The 20024-nt window shown below is 38.9% G+C and overlaps 2 protein-coding genes across 2 annotated transcripts; both read left to right on the top strand.

Annotated features, from left to right (window-relative positions):
• The first annotated feature begins 6608 nt into the window (after positions 1-6608).
• Positions 6609-14303, top strand: LOC145472565 (uncharacterized). Its single transcript, XM_081454964.1, has 5 exons — positions 6609-8093; positions 9130-10394; positions 11761-11909; positions 12601-12680; positions 14277-14303. The coding sequence occupies exons 1-5, from the start codon at positions 6885-6887 to the stop codon at positions 14301-14303; spliced, it is 2730 nt and encodes a 909-aa protein (XP_081311090.1). The 5' UTR covers positions 6609-6884.
• A 1616-nt stretch (positions 14304-15919) lies between these two features.
• Positions 15920-19434, top strand: LOC145472564 (uncharacterized). Its single transcript, XM_081454963.1, has 7 exons — positions 15920-16956; positions 17360-17389; positions 17743-17784; positions 17925-17948; positions 18059-18100; positions 18580-18609; positions 18881-19434. The coding sequence occupies exons 1-7, from the start codon at positions 16890-16892 to the stop codon at positions 19075-19077; spliced, it is 432 nt and encodes a 143-aa protein (XP_081311089.1). The 5' UTR covers positions 15920-16889; the 3' UTR covers positions 19078-19434.
• Positions 19435-20024: the final 590 nt, after the last annotated feature.

Here is a 20024-nt window from a genome sequence, read left to right as displayed (position 1 = left end):
GCCTCCCAGCTTCCGACCACTGCCGAGCACTGTTTCGTTGTCTGAACTGTGCTCAGCGATTTGATTACCGCGAGCTCGGCAGTAATCGGAAACTGGGAGGCGCCGTCGAACATTTCATTGACGGTAGCGAAAAACGCATTTGTCGATTGCGCTTTGAATTTAAGTGTCCGCATGTTACTGAAAGCTCCAGTAACTATTAACTATGAAGTTACAATAGAGGTGACAAAACACTAATAAAAAACGGTTGTTTAAAGCGAGCTAGGGACGCACAAGCAGACATATTTCTGCCCAGGAACATAACCTCTTTTACTGTGATTAACACTTGAGAGGGCATTGAGAAAATAAAGACTGGGACAAAAACAGTCTGAACAATCATGCGAGCGTTTACAAGTTGAATGGCTGTTATTGAAAGACACGAAAGTCAAATTCGAGGTTCGATAAAAGTTAAATTCGTAGAAGACACGAAAGTTAGATTCGAGAAAGGTTATGCAATTAACTGTACAATTGCTAAACTGACAGTTTATATCGGCGGGCTAAAATAGCCCGTCAAATTCTCCATTTTATCCCGGAAAAACGCGCCACAGTGCCAGACACAATGATAGTGTTGAGATATAAAGCAAAAAAAAAAATAAAATGCGCGCGGAAACGCGCTTTTGATGATATGGCATCAGTGCTGGCTGAAAAGGAACCCCAATTTAGTTTTCCAGCTTCAAGCTTGTGCGGTAGTATTAAACAAAACTTGAAAGGATTCGACAACAAGTTTATTTATACTCAGCTCACAAATAGAATTAAATGAACAGAAATAAGTTAATATAAAAAGAGTACATGGCCGCTTGAAATAACCTTAATGGATTCAAAAAAAAATAAATGACACGAATAACGTTGCTTAACTATAGTCGCTTAACTATAGGCTGAAGGGGTATCTTAACTCCCACGACACGGGATTTTGGTCAGGATTTGACTGAAAAAGTGGGTTATCGAAAGTGTGCTATTTGGTCTTCTTAAACTACCTAATAACAAACTTAAAAAAGACAATCTCATTTCTTTTGTGATTTTTAATACAGTACTAGGAATATCCGATCTAACAATGTTGTCAAAACTCTTGGGAGTTCTTCTCTGCGTTATTCTTTTCCATAAAAGTTTCACTTCCCTAGCTGGCTGCGTTATAAACCGTTTCCTTTAAATATTCTGCAAAAATAAAAAAAAATAATAAACACTCACCTTCACATACAAGCCACCAATAAACTATGACGTTACCAGGATGCCCTAGCAGAACTCGAGAATTTTTTTAGTTCAAGCAGTTTCCTAATTAAGCGGAGCGACCTTTGTCCAACATTAAAGGCTATTATGCCAATACGGAAATAAATGTTAGGATTCTCTCACCCTATACAGCTAGTCATCTTCAAGCACTTGACTCCAGCGACTTCAGAACCCGTACAGCAAAGGAAAATTCCTGGTCATTTAACCGGACGCTGGTTTATCTTGTCAAGGATCGAATCCTACTTCAACTAGCCAATCTAAGCGTCACGTGGTTTTCTGCGAAAAAAAGAAAAAGAAAAAGAAAGAACCAAAACATACTAAGGAAAAGAAAACAACACTCAAATGGTCAAAGTGGTCATTTAACCGGACACTGGTTTATCTGGTCAAGGGGTAGTGCATTCGCATTGGTTTTGTCTTGTTTTGTTTTTTTTTTCCATTTTTATGACCTTTTCTTATAGAGATCCTTGGCAATGCCACTTGTGTGTATATAATGTGTATATATATATGTTATTAGAGTGGAAAAGGAGGGAATACTCAAAAAACAAGCAGGGTGATTTTTTAAGAAAAATCACCCTCAATGGGGTGAATCTGTTGAACAAGACACCCCAGAAAGGTGTTTTTTTTCCTTGAAATCACCCCACAAGTGTCCAGGATAACAAAAAATAACCCCAACAGGGTTGATTTTGCGTCCCACAAGGGTTAATATTGCAAATCGTGCCACCCCAGAGAGATGTGGCTTTCGGTCTAAAACACCCCAGTAGGGTTCGTAATCACAACCGCAAACCTTGATAGGGATGTAGTTTTCAAAGCAAAACACCTCACTGAAATGTTGTTTGACTTGAAATCACCCCAAAAGGTGTGAAATTAGGTGGAGAAAACCCACCCTGGATATGAAAATACCTAACAAGGGGTACGATTTGAAATTTGCAAGGATGAATCTGCCAAAAAAAAACACCCCACCGTAGAAATTGTCACTGAATTTTACATACTGAAAGAGCTTTTGGGGGTGAAAGTTGACTGTGACCAACCTCGGAAGGATAAATTTCTGAGAGAAAACCACCCTTGGTATCGAAATGGGGGTGAAACGAGAAGATTAAAAAGCTTTATACCTCAATGTTAGGGTTAGGGAGGAATCTTGGCTGGGCCAAAGTAGGGTGTTTAAATCAATTTCCTCACCCCAAAAGTTTGAAAAACTTGAAAAGCTTGAAGCTTGAAAACATTGATTTTCACCTCTCTCAAACAGGAAAACCGATCACCAGTATAAAAAAAAACATACCGCATCAGATGAAACCGCTAAAAGCCAGCAAGATAACAACACCCAAGATAATAATGGCCAGTTGCAAGTTCCCATGAACACTGAAAACAGCAGTGCCTAAAAATTATAAATGAACATAGAAACAGTAATTACACATCGTGATAAAAAAGACCCTTCAATTAGTAAACAATTTTCATCAACCTTTTGTTTTATTGCAAGGATATTCTCTATTGCCTTACTTTGTTAACAAGTTCATGTTGTGTTTTTGGAGGAGCCCTTCAATTTTTGTTCTGTTGTATTGCAAGGACATTTTGTATTACCTTACATTATTAACGAGTTCATGTCTTTTTCTGGAGAATATTACATTTTGAATACCATTACACCAAGTATTACTAAATGCTTTTATAGTGTGCATCCTTGTAAAATGGACACCCTTAAAACAAAATTTTCAATAAGACAATTTATGCTGTCATAAATTTAGTGAGGACAATGACTAGTATATAACCCTTGAACAGTAGCAACTCTACTCAGTCCCACATAATGAATGTGTGGAATAGTTGTTCTAGTGTTTGAAGTTGACAACTAATTTTGACAATGTTGACAACTAGTTTCAATGAAGATCTGCCACAGGATGAGCTAGAGAATGGATTTTGAAGTAATCATCAATGACTTCTCTCATTGAAGAATATTTTTAGGTATGTTTTTTAGGATGTATTAGAAGAATGAAGTCACAGGTCAATCAGTCGATGGTCCTTGGGGTGAAATCATGATAAATGTTAAGCTTGAAGCTTGAAAACATTGATTTTCACCTCTCTCCAAACAGGAAAACCGATCACCAGTATAAAAAAAACATACCGCATCAGATGAAACCGCTAAAAGCCAGCAAGATAACAACACCCAAGATAATAATGGCCAGTTGGCAAGTTCCCATGAACACTGAAAACAGCAGTGCCTAAAAATTATAAATGACATAGAAACAGTAATTACACATCGTGATAAAAAAGACCCTTCAATTAGTAAACAATTTCATCAACCTTTTGTTTTATTGCAAGTATATTCTCTATTGCCTTACTTTGTTAACAAGTTCATGTTGTGTTTTTTGGAGGAGCCCTTCAATTTTTGTTCTGTTGTATTGCAAGGACATTTTGTATTACCTTACATTATTAACGAGTTCATGTCTTTTTCTGGAGAATATTACATTTTGAATACCATTACACCAAATATTACTAAATGCTTTTATAGTGTGCATCCTTATAAAATGGACACCCTTAAAACAAAATTTTTCAATAAGACAATTTATGCTGTCATAAATTTAGTGAGGACAATGACTAGTATATAACCCTTGAACAGTAGCACTCTACTCAGTCCCACATAAGAATGTGTGGAATAGTTGTTCTAGTGTTGAAGTTGACAACTAATTTTGACAATGTTGACAACTAGTTTCAATGAAGATCTGCCCCAGGATGAGCTAGAGAATGGATTTTGAAGTAATCATCAATGACTTCTCTCATTGAAGAATATTTTTAGGTATGGTTTTTAGGATGTATTAGAAGAATGAAGTCACAGGTCAATCAGTCGATGGTCCTTGGGATGAAATCATGATAAATGTTAATCGTTGACTCGGAATATAATGTAATAAATACAGTGAGATTTAAAAGCATCTTCATGGATGTGGAGTGGTTAACCAAGTTACAACTCTATAAATTCTGGAAGTTGAACTGTGAGGCATGGATTTAGTAGTGGTGTAACTTTGGCAATTTTCAATCAATCATCTGCCGGGAGAATGAAAGATGATATATTTGAACTGTTAGAGGTCTCATTAATATAAATTTAAAACACTCAGCCCAGCAGCACAATTAGAGCTGATCATATGTGGGACTGCTGTTACATTAGCTCTGAGGTTGATATAAGATTCGAGCTTTGCAAGTAGCAAGTCAGATGGCTTCAGAGTTCAAAAGCTCAACGACTACAAATCAGTAATATATGAAAGTGATATTTTTGCAGCTTAAGGCAAATGATAAAGTTGCCTTACTGTTAGAAAAATATTTATTTCTCTTTGAAAAAATACTGAATTAAAACTGGTAATAACTGTGGATGGAAGTAATTCCAAAGATCTCAGTTGACCGGGTTACTAGCATGATTTGATGCCCTAAACTATGCAATCACTCAGCTAAACAGAAAAAAATCTAAGAACAAACAAAGATCAAAATTGAACTGACTGTTCGGTAAATAATGGGATGGTGAAATCATGAATTATTCGAAACGTCAATACACTGTAAGAGATCTTTCTGTATTTTCTCACCCAACAATTTCAATATTACTACGATTAAAATTCGCTCTCTATAAATACGAAGATTTAGTCTGTAATTTGATTTTATCTCAGCACAATCCGTAGAAATCGAGGTCTTCCAAAGCGTAAATTCCTTGGAGACACATGCGCATGCCCCATGCATAACTATGAGCAAATGAAACACGCTTGTGCTTCATTTGGGATTAATGTTTCTCAATAATTTTCATTGAAGTGTTGTGACTAATCTATAAAACTGTCTTTCGAAGGAAATACGAAAACAAATTGCATGCGTTGACCTCACAGCTTTGTTTGTTTTACGGTCAATTCGTATTGATGTGATGATGGTATTACCAGGGAAAAAGTCGGATAAGAATGAACATAACGCAACTAAAACAGCAATTATTAAAACGCTATCGAATACCTTTCTCGTCCCGAGATCGCATGCGTTCACTTGTCTGCTTATCGACGATCCACTTCTCTGCGACTCAAGCCATTTCTCTCTGATGGCAAAAAGGGAAATTTAGCACTAACCAGATTCCGTGCCGCACTTGACATCGGACTCAGAGAACAAAAAGCATTTTACAGACTTTTTTCGACATGCCGCCATTGTCGGGCGAATTGAGCACGTCTTTTTCGACCACGTCATATGAAAGATAAGATACCACCCATATTTGGATCAACCTCGTCCCCAGGCTTATTTGGATAATCACGATCAAATCGCTGAAGAGTGAAAGGGAAACTTGTTATTTCAGAGCTGACCTGAATTGTTTTTGCGATTACTAAAATGGCAAAAGATTTTGTAAACAGTTTCGATCACAGTCCATTTTGGTCGAGGTAAGACTATACTAATAATAATGGCTTTTCCAGCCGTAGAGAACTCCTTTTTTGCTTATATTAAGTTACTTCAATTCACGGTTAAATTGTCCTAATCAAAAGAATAAATTTATCCTGTGTTTAAATTTTGTTTCTCCAAAGCTGGATTAGCACTATCCAAGGATTAAACTAAAGGTTAAATTTAACCCACCTAGCGAGGTGAATTAACGTGCTAATCGGATGAAAATGCGGACAAACAAGTCAAAATGGCGGACATTTTGCTTAAAGTACTGGGCCCGGTACGGAATGCTCTGAGTAGTTACCAAATATGGACGGACCATTCTTCGGCGATACGCCAACTTTTTAGTTTTTTACACGACTAGTGCGAAGGAAGAAGTCTCAACATTTGTGCTCTCAGAAATAGAAATCGTTTCATGCTGTAATGTAAAAATGAAAGATCAGTGATTCAGTGATGCCTGATTCAGTAAGCTTCGCCCAGCGTACAAATCTCATTTTAATTTAATCATTTTTGTTAGTCTTCATAGAAGACAAGTATAGTTGAGATATAACTATCGGGCTTTCTGTTTCTCTTTATTCAACAACAAGTTCGCATCAATTTTGTAGGAAAACGATCTTCGCAGCGCAGCAACATTTGGACCATTTTAGGATTTGACATTTTAAATTTAAGTTTTTAATCTTATTGTAATTAATATACTCGCGTCTCATAAGTTTAGGATTTGAACTTTTATTATACTGCATATTTGTCATTCATAATTTTATTTCTGAGGGCCACAAGTTTATTAGCCTTTGGTTATTAAGCGTTTAAACCCTCGTTATATAATGTCTATTATTATTATTATTATTATTATTATTATTATAGTCTTCACGTAATGTTTGCTTAGAGTCCTTAGGGCCGAGACCAAACCATGGTCCTGGGGCACTAAGGATAGCCAGTTTTTTTGCTTGATAGCACCCTCCTAAAAATGTTTATTAATATTATTATTATTATTATTATTATTATTATTATCACTATTATCATAACCATCATAATTATCCCTTCCCTTCCCTAATACTCCAGCTACAGACCGGTTTTACTAGCTTAATGGAGTTTAATCGAAGGATAGTTAAACGGTGAATAAACACAATTTTATTCCTCGATTAATTATCCCGCTAACCTCGGGTTATGTTATTCGGGTTTTGAACAACCGGGGTCTGGCCTTCATTTGGCAGAGTCTGCATTTTACGCGAAAATACGGTGGAGAGCAGATGCTATGGAGTTGTACGCATCTAGAGTCATTCTGTTCAAATAGAAAACTCTCTCAAACAGTTACAGCTTTAGTTACAACATGTGCTTATCCAATTCTATATTTTTTTCAGACTTTCGATGACGGTGCTACTGTACTGACGAAGTGTTCAGTAGAAAGACTACAATCCATCCTGAGCCCAGATGAAGCCAAGAACAACCGGCTGATCGTCAGCAGTTACAAGAACGCCGTCCAGCAGTTTTGTAATGAAGGCAAAAGTGACGACAAGATCATGATTGTCGCCTTCGAGAAGGAGTCCAGCGATCCCTCTGGCTTGATTTTGCTCAAAAAACGGAGTTACGAAGCCAGCAAATTAACATCTATTTCAGGGCATGCAGTTGCCAGCGACATGAGGGCCACGACCCGGAAACTGATGTGGGAGGTCAGCTATTGTGTTAGAAGAGCTGACAAGCGTTCCTTGTGTTTAGGAGACATTCTTCTTTCCTGTGCCATAGAAGAGGTTAGAAATAGAGCGAAGAATGATCCCCACGGAGCTAGTACCTACATCTGGCTTGTTCTAGCAGGAGGATTCTCCAATGTACCTGCTCTACGCCTGTATCTGGCACATGGGTTTGAGATCATTGGTGTTTACGAAGTAGAAAGCGAGGTCTTGATGGCAGTACGTAATGTTGGTGACGAAAGCACACGTAGGGTTTTAAAGCAGGTGAAAGGCAAATTGGAAAGCACTTTCCTTCTACCTGTCCTTAAGAATGCTGCCGCTGTACAGCCAGCGATAACATGGATGGCGCCCAATGACATTTTCGCAACCAGCAGCACCGGGGAAAGCCAAGAAAGCCAAAGTACAGAGGTTTCTGGGGTGAAGTTATTCTCACAACAGTCTTCTGTAGCTACGGGAAAAGCAACGGCAGAAAGCGAGTTGCAGGCTACATCCAGCAGTAGCAAGCTCGAAACCCAGATAGCGTGTCCTCACGAAACCCAGGAAGACCAATTTTCTGACGAGGAAGTTATCTGCGAACAATCACTCGAAATCCATATGGCGAGTCCTCAAGAAACCCAGGAGGACGAAATCCAGATGGCGACTCCTCAAGAAACCCAGGAAGACCAATTTCCGCATTCAGGAGTTTCTGACGAGGAAGTTATCTCCGAACAATCACCTGCGGCTACAAAAGTAGGAGACAACCCAGTAGAACAAGAAGATGAAGAGGACGAGGTAAGCAAATAAAAACTAAGACTTAAAGAGGAGAGGTTCTCGGGCCACTAGATCGTTACTGAGATAGAAAGCTACACAGTGAAACCTCCATATAAGAAAGTTCTGCATTGCTAAAAAAAAAACGTTTAACAGTGCTTTTGACCCTATGTTCTTGATCAGTAGAGTTCTACTGGTATACTAATGCAAATGCTGTAATCGGATTGACTGAGCCATTGAACACTATCAGCCATTAGTGTGCAGTGGCTGGAGATCGTCTTGGAAATGGCGACTTTTTTTCGTTTTTCCAAAGTTTTGGAGGAAAATTTTGATGCAAATGGATAATTGAATTTCTGACAAGCCTAAACGAAGGACATTTAGGGTTTCTTGACTTTTAAAAAAGTTGAAATTATTGAAAAAGCTGATGCGCAACTTCGATTTTAAATGGCACTTAAATCCGAGCGATCTTTTTCAGGCGCAAAGTTTAATAATGCGTCAAGAAATAATTGGAAACCGTTATTTGAAGTAAATTTTAGTAAGAGTTCTACTAAAACAATTAGATTATGCGCTCTCGATAGTTGGTTCGGCCATCGGCCTCATCAACTATCACCTTATAGAAATCTGGAGCTCATAATCTAATTGTTAAATAGAACAATGCATACAATATCTCTGTCTCATTGTCCTACGCACCAGGAATACGAGGACACGGCGGGCACTAAGAAAGGTACAAGTTGCGCTGTGCACGATGACGCGCAAGTCGGTGTTGATTCTAGACTTAATATTGTTTCGCAAGTGATCCGTGGTTTGGAAGGAAATAGGGAACTTTCCTCAGACGTTCGCGCCTCCTACACTCAATCTAAATTTTCACCATGTATGCAGGAATTATTTACTTCCTAAGACCTCGCCCTGATTAGTTTGTTGACGCTGCGCGCTTGGCGCGTTAGCTCTTTATGCCGGCTAGAGGTTGACCAGAAACTCGTAGCGTTGATATAGAATCTCTCTTAATTGCAATTCGCACAAAAGTCCTGATGGTTATTCTAATATTGTATCTTACTTGTAGGAGGAAAGTGAAAGCGAGACGCCAAGCCAGCCAAAAAGAAGAAAAAGGGCACATGGTTCACTAAAACAACGAGTAGCTAGAATTGTCGGTGGTGAAACTCAAGAAGATCTCGAGCGGTACGTGTCTAGCTTGGAGTTCAGGTCTTACAGAGACAATTTGAATCTCTTGCACGCGCAAAGCGTTTTAAGATGCGTGGAAGGAATTCCGCAACAAGAAATGATACAAAACATAGTATCTATGACTGAGAAATTGAAGGGAGATATTTCCCATCCTTTTCTGCAGCAACTACAATTAGCTAGACAGCTTGAGAGCTTAAGCAAAATTCGAGATGAGCATATCTTGAATACTGCGAAGTGGCTGATTGACGAAGGAATGGTATCGTTAAAAATTACAGCATGGAGGGATATCGTACGGATTGCCTGGATTGTTTACCGTTACCCCGTACTAGGCCAAGTGCAATTAAGTTGGTCAGAAGCAAAGATTGTGCTGCCTGCTTTGCGAGATCTTTTTGATGAAAAGGTCGCGAGAAACGAGCCCTTGCCTAACAACGTAATCAGGGCACAGCAGTCCAGATGTGACGCACCGTACCTGCGCATTTCCCTTGAATTTCCAAACACACCTCCCGGGGATGGGGATGGATTATGTGACCTTAGAGTTACACAGCTACATGGCGTGTTTGTTAATGACGAAAAAGTAAACGGTGTTCAGGAAATCAATTTTGTCCAACGGGTCTACCCCAGTTCGTTCGATCAGATCGAAGGAGTCCCAGCAGATTTTGTTGAAATGCGAAGCAGGCTATTAGGCTTTGACACACAAGAGGCGCCAAGGGGTCCCGGAAGAAGGGACTGTCAAGTACCACAACCTCTGTGGCGCGAGGGAAGACAATTTTTACAGGAGGAACTCCAGGGACTCAAAGGAGACATAGATTGCGATCAGGCGAGAATCCTGGGTGACTGTTATGGTGTGGACATCTATAACAGGCTATTGCTGGACATTCGTGGTGTCTATAACGCGGAAACGCTGCCAGAGGAAGATGAGCCTGTTCCAACACTACAAAGGCTTGAGATGGCCAAAAGGGCATTGCGTACAGGATATGCTTTTCCGACAAATCACTATTTTGTCACGAATGATTTGTGGCAAGAATTTCAGGAGGCTATCCGACAAAGAAAAGGCGGTTTCTCCGGAGAGCAGTTTGTTCATCCCTCTCTTTGCAGGAGGGAACGATACAGGATGGAAGTTAATGCAAATGCCAGGAGACGAAACAGGTATGCTGAATAAATAGCTTTCATTACTGATTGTTTCTATCAGTGAACATAAGAGCAGTGAGTCTGCCTGGAGATCCTATGAAGATTTGGCAAGGACGAGGAGAGAGCTGTATTAAAGGGACACTGTCACGATATATTTGCCAAAAGCTGTTATAAATTCACCAAATGGTCCCTACATTTATGTAATAACTTAATTAGCTCTAACTAAACGATTAAAAGCAATTTCGTTACGAACATCGACACAGCAGCATCATTTTTGCACACTTTGAACGATTTTCCAGCCAAACTTGAATTTTTTTAAACCTGACAGCCTAACGCTTTTTAAAAAATCCATATTGCAATCCGTTTCCATCCTCGCTATTGTTAGCCATTCTCACTTCCTAGTGGGTTTTAATCATTTGTCGGGTACTGCTCTGCAAAATAAAACTATAATTGTTCAGCTTCCAGTGAATTGTGAAACGACCAATTTATTTTCCGTTAAACGTGATCTCGACCCCCTTTACCACCCTCAGTGGTAAGTGCAGTGTCCCTTTAATAATAACTTGCCCTCTCGTGAAACCTGGTATAGGTTTGATATATGAAGGAGCTGTGAAGTTCTGTGACATTATCCTTGCCTGGAGATCTTCATAGTATTTGGCACCAGGGTCGAGATGGTGAACAGAAGGCTTTGGAGTCTAGATATAACAAATATGTATATTTTTGACCCACGATTTTTTGCAATATAAAAATATATAGTCCAATTTTACGATTGAATTGACGAGTGCATCCTTCTAAATTCATACGTTTTCTAATTTTATCATTTTCCTTATACACCCATTCTCAGCTAACAGGGACCATTGATGTCACACGCTTTGAGCTTTCTTTTATTTTCCTATCTGACATTCTATATCACTGAAATGTATTTTATTTAGATCTTAAATACCAAACGACATACCCAGAGAAATGTCATTGAATTAGCTTTTCAGGTTACTCTTTAGTAAATATTTGTATTATCCCTAGTTGCTGAAAATAGGTTGTCACATGGCAGAAAATTTCTTTTCAAATGTCCTTTAAGCCAGTTAACGCTTTGGACTTTCCAATGAAACCATGCTCATTTTGTACATATTTCACATAAGTTTATATTGAACACATTCTCCGTTATCTGTAACGGTAATTTACATTAAGCAACAACACATGTTATTATCCATTTAGAAGTGTATAAAAATATTTAAAAGATGATTTGAAAAGTTAAAGGGTTACCAGTTCCCAGAAATAACTAAAAACCTAAAAATGTCAGGCAACTGGTTTAAATAATGTAAATTAAATGTTTACAGCGGAGGTAATATAGTTATACAAAAAAATATGTTAAAATTATCCTCATGATTAGGACAAAGATTGTTTCTTCCGGATACGATGTTTCAAAGGCGGATTTTTTCAACGTCGTATATAATGCAGTGCGCAAGTTCCGAGGACACGCAAATCTAACGACTCTGCCGTATTCCCAGCTAAAGCGACTAGCAGAACACCTTCTGAAGGGTGAGGCAATAGACAGACAGCCACAACTCACAGTACCGGAACAAGAGCATCTTTGCAGTGACAGCTAATCGCAGTGACAGTTAATCATAAGACTGAGTTTGGGTTTCCTGTTGTATGGAACCATTTGGAAGCCGGTCACGGAAATCATCGTAGTTATATAAACAACTTACATAAACACAGCAGCTGTGAAATTAAAGCCTGAAAAAAGATCAGACCTAAACGGGATTTGAACCCATGACCTCTGCGATACCGGTGCAGTGCTCTACCAACTGAGCTATCAAGCCAACTGGAAGCTGATCATGTTGTGAGTTCGTTATATACGCGTAGACGGTGAAGAATGCAAGTGAATATATGAAAGATCATATATTTGAACTGCGGAGAAAGATATGAAGACACGATTGATCATCGCAGTTATATAAACAGCTGTAGCAGTTGTGAATTTAAAGCCTGAGAAAAGATCAGGCCTGAACGGGATTCGAGCCCTGGACCTCTGCAATACCGGTGCAGTTCTCTACCAACTGAGCTATCAAGGCAACTGGGAAGAGTATGAGAAGCGTACGGTGAGGCAGAAGCATACCTTGGGAGAAAATACAAAGAAGTCGAGGGAGTTCCAAATACGATGAAACTTCATTCTGCGGTTGGCAACTCAGCAGAAAAAGTACTGGTGAGGTAAACGTTCTTGTTATTGCAGTAGCTACCTTCATGACGAAGAATTCCAAGCAGATTCAACTTGTGGGTGAAAAGCAGTATTACAAATTGACCAAGATGACGGTGAGTTGGAGGTCTCCTTCATAATAAGACGAAAAGTAATAAGTTTCAAGTGGCTTGCTCAAAAGGATGGGTTGGGGCTTGAAAGGTACAGCATTATCTGCGTAATGGAGCCTCCGGTACCTATTGGCAAAACTGGACGCGCCTTTTAATGTTACAGATCGAGCAACTTAAAATCTTTGAAAATGAAAACAATGTACCTGATGGCCGCCTTACCACCAGTGTCTACAGGAAACCAACACATACTGATCAGTACCTAGCGTATGATTCACACCACCCTCAGTCAGTAAAGCGCGGTATTGTGAAGTGTTTGTACGACCGGGCTAAACGTGTCGTGACCAAACCATCAGTAATCACTGGAGAGAAGAAACATCTGTCATCTGTACTTGTTTCTAACGGATATCCCTCCTCTTTTGTACAGAAGATCACAAAAGCACGAACAACCCCAAGAAGAGAGCCCGTCGCGGAATTTAAATCCAACGCCGTTTTACCTTATGTCCAAGGAGTTTCGGAGTCTCTCCACCGCTGCCTTGAACAACAAGGCATTCGCACCGTCTTCAAGTCCGACACGACACTTCGGTCACACTTAGTGCAACCAAAGGACACCGTCAACCCGGCTAAACAAGATGGTGTTGACTACAGGATTCCCTGTGAGTGCGGCAAAGTCTACATCGGGGAAACAGGGAGATCTATGCAGGAGAGGATCAAAGAGCACGACAGGGATATACGACTCGCCCGTACTCAGACCTCCGCCGTTTCTGAACACACCCACGAGACCGGCCACTATCCTATCTGGAATGAGGTCAAGTTTATTGATCGAGATCCTCACTGGTACACACGTAGGGTCAAGGAAGCTATTCACATAAGACTTCACCCTAATAACATCAACAAGGATAGTGGAATTGAAATTCCTGAAGCATGGATGCCCACGATCAAAAAACACAACAACAGGAGAACGGTACAACAGCGGACCACTGAGGGAACACCTACTCGCCAGAACAATGGAACAATAGGAGGATCGAAATGCACCAATCACAGCCGACCTTTGTGATGTAAATGATACCGTGCAATCAGTCGACCTTATCGCCTGAAGACTAGCAGTAAGCAATCGAAACGTCGCGATCTACATCTCAAGTGACTACATCGTGAGACAAACGATAATACACTTTATTATTACATCTACCAGGATGAATAACAAAAACCTTTTCCTCGACAATGTACTAAAACTTGACTGAAAACACTAATTGTGGTACTTTTGTTAGAAAGAACTGAAAAGAGGGGTATTTTGATAACTGCTTTTCACATTCCATTTCCATTTAATTCAGTTTTTGCTTTGAGTGGTTGTAAATTACATTACTTAACGAAATTAAGTATATGTTGCAAAGAACTGCAGAGACTCGAACACATTGCTATTAATACTCCGTTCAAAGTCATAGTCAATTTTTCATTTTAATTGTGTTAAGTTTACTAGGAGTAGTTAACCAAGTGTGTAGCTCACATTTTCTCTCGTGAGAATGAAAGCTCACAAAGCATGAGTTTCGCTAGACCTGTGATTTTCTATCGTTACTGTCCTTTGTACATTACGTTATCATGTTTCAGGCCGTTTCTGCTTATCTTTGGGCCTAACATACCGTTTAAAAAGTTTGCAGAAAAATAGTTTCGTTTGTAGCATTTATGGTCAAATGAGTGCAGACTTTTAGATTCCCAAAGTAAAACCGTAACAGGAAACATAAAAAACGGAAGTTTCATATCGATAAAAATATGATTAAACTTGTAAAATTGCTAAAAAGTTATTTCTGTCAAGTTTCAAGTTAGCACAAATGATATAGCAAGTTAACTTTTTCCCATATACATTGCTAATTAAAAGCGACAAAACGTTACTTGCAGTGACATCTAACCATTATGAGTATAAATCTACTAGCATTCTACCACGAATGCTACTCTCTGATTGGTTACGCTACTCACTGTCTACTCTGTGATAGACAGTGAGTGGCGTAGCAGTGTGCCCTTGTACCTTGTAATTAAAATGACGGCCGCTTCTTGGCGTTTTGGAAGAGGATTTAGATAAAGTTTTGAAGGACGAGTAGATTTATACTAAAACAATCAGATTGCTCGCACTCCATTGCTATTGCGTGATAGTTGAAAAGTTAAAGGTTGAAGGGTTGAACACTTTTTCGTTTAACTTGCAAACTACTTTGTCGTTTTTTGTGGAAATTCAGAAAATGAAAGTTTAGATGTTATTATATTCAGAAATGTTAGTAACTTAACAAACTGTAATGGGTGTATAACCAAAAGTTTCAATCAAAATGAAAAAAAATGAATATCGTTTAATGGCATATTCCTGAAGACTTGATACAGTTTTGTTATTCTAGATTAAGCCTACTCGACCCAGAGCTTTTTAACTCTGCCTTAGATGTGCGAAAACTGTCATCTGAGCCGGTCCCAAGCCCGGATAAAAGAGGAGGGTTGCGACTGGAGAAAATCTCTCCATTGCATAAAAAAGTAACGAGGAAACAGTAATTTCTTTCAGAAAATCGCATTTAGCATATTGTGCAGTAAGTGGTTAAATTGCCGGTGCTAAGGACCTTACCTTGCCAAAGTTTTTGCTCCGCCAATATTTTGCAAACGTCATCACATTGAGTGTTACTTTACAGACATGAACGTAACCTCGAGTTCACTTTTTGATCTGTCGAAAAAGGACGAAGAATCCCCGCAATCGATAGACAATACATACATTTCCCCCCTAACATGAAATAAACTTTTCCCTTGAGCATACGGACATTCTTTCAGCATGCAAACGAGGTAGACCGCTGCCGTTTGGATAGCACCATATCATTTCTCGTCCCAAGGCCTCGCTCCTTTTGGTCAGCAACAAGAATCGCGACCTCTGGCCGGATCCGATTTTCTGAACATCCGCTGAGAATTTGTTTCGTACTCTCAGCCAATCAGATTTGTCAGACTTGACTCTGAGTATGTGCAGAGTGACGGGAAGTCCGCGATTCACGAACTTCCGGTGTTGAACCCGGCCAGAGGTCAAGAGTCCTGGTGCTGACCAAAAACGGCGCGGCCCCTGGGGTCGAGGATATGGCACTATATAAAACTGACGTGAAATTTGTAACCAGCCTCTTTCGTCTCGTTAAGTTGGACCAAGGTGAGCTACCTTAAAGACTTATCTGAACGCCGTTCGTTATTTCGGTAAAATTTAAAGCAAGCGAACTAGACCTAGGTCAGGAACATTTTAAACAAACCGAGGAGATTCGCTGATAATTTAAATCTTTAAACTAGACATCGAGCGAAACATTGATAGGTAGGCCTGTCCCGATTGCGCTGGAAAAATCGCAAGTGCTCAAAACATGGCAAAAAAGTACTTAACTAGTGCTCGATTTCTATAAAAAGTGCTTGAAATTTAGAAATGGTGCACGAAAATTGCTCGCAGTTTACGTTTATTTCCCAGCAGATGTTTATACATATTCCTAGTTTTATCAAACTTTTAACTAAACACGAAGTCACGATCCAATGAAAATCGCCTGTTCCCACGGTTAAAAGGACCATAGCACGCGCATTTCCATGACAACAGTCAGCCGATCAGGCGACAAGCTAAAATTACTCGTACTCGGCTTTACTGAAAACGTTTCAAACACAAAATATTGCATTTAACATATGGAAAATTGTGAAAAATGTGCTGAAATGTTTTCCAAAAAGCCAAAACATGCTCAAATTCTGCTCAAAAGTCAATTAAGTGCTCACAAGTGCTGCAAATGTAAAATAACGCTCCAATTTCGCCTACCCTCCTTTCGCGCGCTCCTAGCCCCCAGGATTTCGCGCGGCCATTTTTTTCTCGCAAATTTCTTTCGCGTCACGCACGACGGACTAAGCGAAAGAGGGACTACTCGTAGTCTAGTACAGTGCGGTTCGGAGCGGGCAAGATGGGCGTGTCTCTTGCTCGCTCGACATTGCTTGCATTGTTCCCGCGGAAAACTAAAAAACTCTCAACACCACCATGTAATAAATCCTTTTATTAGCAAGCTTTTTTGGCCAAGAGAGCTCGTCTGGCCTTTGTCTTGGTCAATAACAACGCAAAAGAACGAGGCCAATATTCAGGCAAGCATCTTGACCGACAAAGATTGTCAACAACTTATGTATAATGATACAGTTACAGTCGTGGAATAAACTGTTCAGGTTAATTTAAGATGTTACGATTAACGTAATGCGATGCATTTGTGTTATACGTTTCCCCGTTTAGACATTCAACACAAGATGTCATCAAGTCAAACCAACGGTAACACCTTTACTCATTTGTCTACTGAATGGATATTTTTATTTGTGCATTTCTTTCTTTTTTTAAAAGAGCCACAAAGAAAATTTAGGGGCTTTTTCAAACGGGTAAACTCTCAAATTCCTGTTTGTAGCACAACAACAACAACAACAAAACACACAAAAAGATTAACTCAATTCAAAGCTTCCTGAAAAGAGCTGCGTTACTCAAGCAGTCTAAGGCCAGGGTCAGGAATGTAAAGTAGAATTATGGTTGGGCAGCTACATCTTTTGTTCTATTTGTTTTACGAAGCTGAATTTTTCCCTTGTCATAAAGGTGGCCAAAGATGGTTATAATTTAGCATAGCCCTAACTGTGGAGGCCACTAAAGATACACACTAAAAACGAGTATTTTGCTTTTCCCGCAGAAAACAAGGGAGAGACAGAACCTTCTGCAGGTAACATATAAACAACTGTCAATTTTTATTTTTAGGATCTGTCTACACTATACCGAACGGCTCATTATGTCGACATGAAAGATACTCCGGCCTGGTATGAGCAGAAACGACCGCGCAGCTTGGCTCCGTTACGTTTTGTGTGAACGAAAGGCCTATCCTATATGGTTTTCGCGCCGGCCCAATAACTATACGCTATAGTGTAGACATAGCCTTATTAGGTCAGACTAACAAAAATGAGGTTTTACGTGAATCGGACAAGGGTGCGAAACCTCTGAATAGTAAAAGTTTTAAAATAACAGGATGATATTGAGGTTTAATTCATTGCAAAATGACATTTGTTTGGTTTTCTACAGGGGACGACATAAGAGAGGTGGTGCAGTTAAAGGAGAAAGAAGGTAACATGTGAAAAACCTGTCAAAAAAATAAAGTTTCAGGGACAAAGGATGTGAAACTTTTAATAGTACAAGTTCGAAAATTGCAGTTTGATTTCGAAGTTTAATTGGTAAGAAAATGACTTTTTTTGTCTTTTCTACAGTTGTGCCGGAAAAGACAGATGGAGGTGAGAAACGAGCTTCAATAACCTCTATTATCATTGTTATACATTATAAAATTTCTGCAAAAAAGGAAAAGTTGAGAACATAACTGACATACACGTTGGTTTCTCTATAGATCCTAAAGAAAATGTGGAAGCCCTGAGGGCAGAAATAAGCGGTAAATATACCAAAGTTTGTCATTACTACTTTTTTGAAAACGACGACGTTTCGACCTTAGGCTAACATCACTATCCAGTCAATACTATATTTTATGATAACTGCAGAAATTCTCGCCCGCTCATTGGCTAATTTTCATTGTCAATATGCGGACAGACACATGAATTTATAATTTATGTGATGCGGCAACGAGCGAGAGCGGACAATTTGACAATTTGTTATGTAAAAAAACAAACTGACGTTAGTTTTTCATGCGTCTGTCCTGTTATTGAAGATGAATTTCTTTCCTGGCTTTATCAAATTCTAGAAATATTGTTATACTATTTCCATTGTAAATATCTATTGCTAATGTAGTATTTAATGTAGTTTTTATTATCTGTATTTTTTAGAGGGCCAAAACATGATTTGTAATGTTAGTTACTGTTACGTGTCACCCTCATAAAATAAAGTCTCTTACTTACTTACAATATTCTTTTTCAGAATTAAAAGAGCAGTTGAAGCTCTCAAACAGTAAGTTTTCAAATTCTGTTTGTCTGTATATAATTCTTGATAGCCAAAGAAACACAAACTCGCCAGTCATGTAAAAAGCTTGCAAAATACAGTAATGCCTTTTGCTCATTGGTTGTAATATTATCTGACGTTTGATTGACTGTTGTCCTAAATCGGAGTGAGTAATACTTGTTTGTGACGCTAGCAAGAAAATTTCCCTAAAATAGGAAAAATAGAAATGTGTTAAACAAAAAACTTATCTCACAATTTTATGTCTTTCTTTCATTTTTAGTGCGCTGTTGGCGTTGCAAAAGAAAAGGCCACAGGGCCAAGGATTGTACAGAAAGAGGGGGAGGGAGAAGGCAGTGGGGTGGCCATGGGAGGGGACGTGGGTGGGGGAGAGGAAGGGGAGGGGGAAGGGGAGGGGGAAGAGGGGGGGGAAGAATGGTAGTCAGTATGGGAGGGGCAACATTTTCCGTCTCGTCTTAAATTTATTCTTATTTAACATAAACGGGGGGGAGAGAGACAGAAAATGCCAATAGGGAGGGGAATGGGGGCTAAGAGGGGGGCTATATTTCTAAGGGTAAGGGCATAAGTTATATAAATTTTGTAAATAGACGTTGAAATTAGTGTATGTAATAATAATAATAAAAAAAAATGTAAAACATATATACCAAAAAAAAATCGTTAAGATGTATTGTTAATCTTGCATTCTAAAAAGTTGAATTGCTGTAAATAGTTTTGTAAATAGAATTGTAAAATACACGATGTTAACTTAAGTCTTATTTATTGTAAATGTTGTTGTACATAAAATTGTATATATTTTAACCTCTGTAGAAACAACTATGTAAATATTTATTGTAGCTTTAGACTTGGGCTCGGCGCTTCCCACGGGAACATGTAGTGTCTTTACAGTCTAAGTGCCTATTGGACGTTACACATTGTCAAATGTCAAACCCTTTTCTGTAACAAAAAACACACAATGAAGAGCTTAATAAAAGTGTCCACCGTTTTATTTATTGTGTATATTTTGTTTTGTAACCCCCCTTAGCTGAGCCAAAATCCCCTTTCCAGGTCTTACATTCATAGATTGACATAGATTTATTGATTGATATCATGTATTCGTAGGATATTGTAGTTGTTAGAATAAAGTTGTTCTTTCCAGATAAAAATATTTCTTTGATGATAAAATGGCGTGTGGTACCTCAAGAGGAATAGGGGTCTGATTATGGCTGAAGGACCTTATAGGGTAGCATAAAAAAATCGTTTCCATCAGAATTCAGCTTCCGATAAACGACTCTAAAGACTTTTAAGTGCCGATATGAAGTATCACTCTTTAATCTCTGACGTGATTAAATAATATACACTTAAATATGAAATATCAAATGATACTGGCTGAAATAGAGAGAACTATTCAAATATTCAAAACATTGAAA

This window comes from Orbicella franksi, unplaced genomic scaffold, assembly GCF_964199315.1.
Source record: "Orbicella franksi unplaced genomic scaffold, jaOrbFran1.1 SCAFFOLD_108, whole genome shotgun sequence".
NCBI lineage: Eukaryota > Metazoa > Cnidaria > Anthozoa > Scleractinia > Merulinidae > Orbicella > Orbicella franksi.
This window is presented reverse-complemented; position numbering and strand designations above follow the sequence as displayed.

Excerpts from the sequence above, each read along its gene's own strand:
- LOC145472565 (XM_081454964.1), top strand. The coding sequence starts at position 6,885 with ATGCTATGGAGTTGTACGCATCTAGAGTCATTCTGTTCAAATAGAAAA. Across the intron at positions 10,395-11,760 it reads AATGCCAGGAGACGAAACAG|GACAAAGATTGTTTCTTCCG; the intron begins GTATGCTGAATA and ends CCTCATGATTAG. Across the intron at positions 12,681-14,276 it reads ACAAATTGACCAAGATGACG|GCCGTTTCTGCTTATCTTTG; the intron begins GTGAGTTGGAGG and ends ATCATGTTTCAG.
- LOC145472564 (XM_081454963.1), top strand. The coding sequence starts at position 16,890 with ATGCATTTGTGTTATACGTTTCCCCGTTTAGACATTCAACACAAGATG. Across the intron at positions 16,957-17,359 it reads GTCATCAAGTCAAACCAACG|AAAACAAGGGAGAGACAGAA; the intron begins GTAACACCTTTA and ends CTTTTCCCGCAG. Across the intron at positions 17,390-17,742 it reads AGAGACAGAACCTTCTGCAG|GGGACGACATAAGAGAGGTG; the intron begins GTAACATATAAA and ends GGTTTTCTACAG.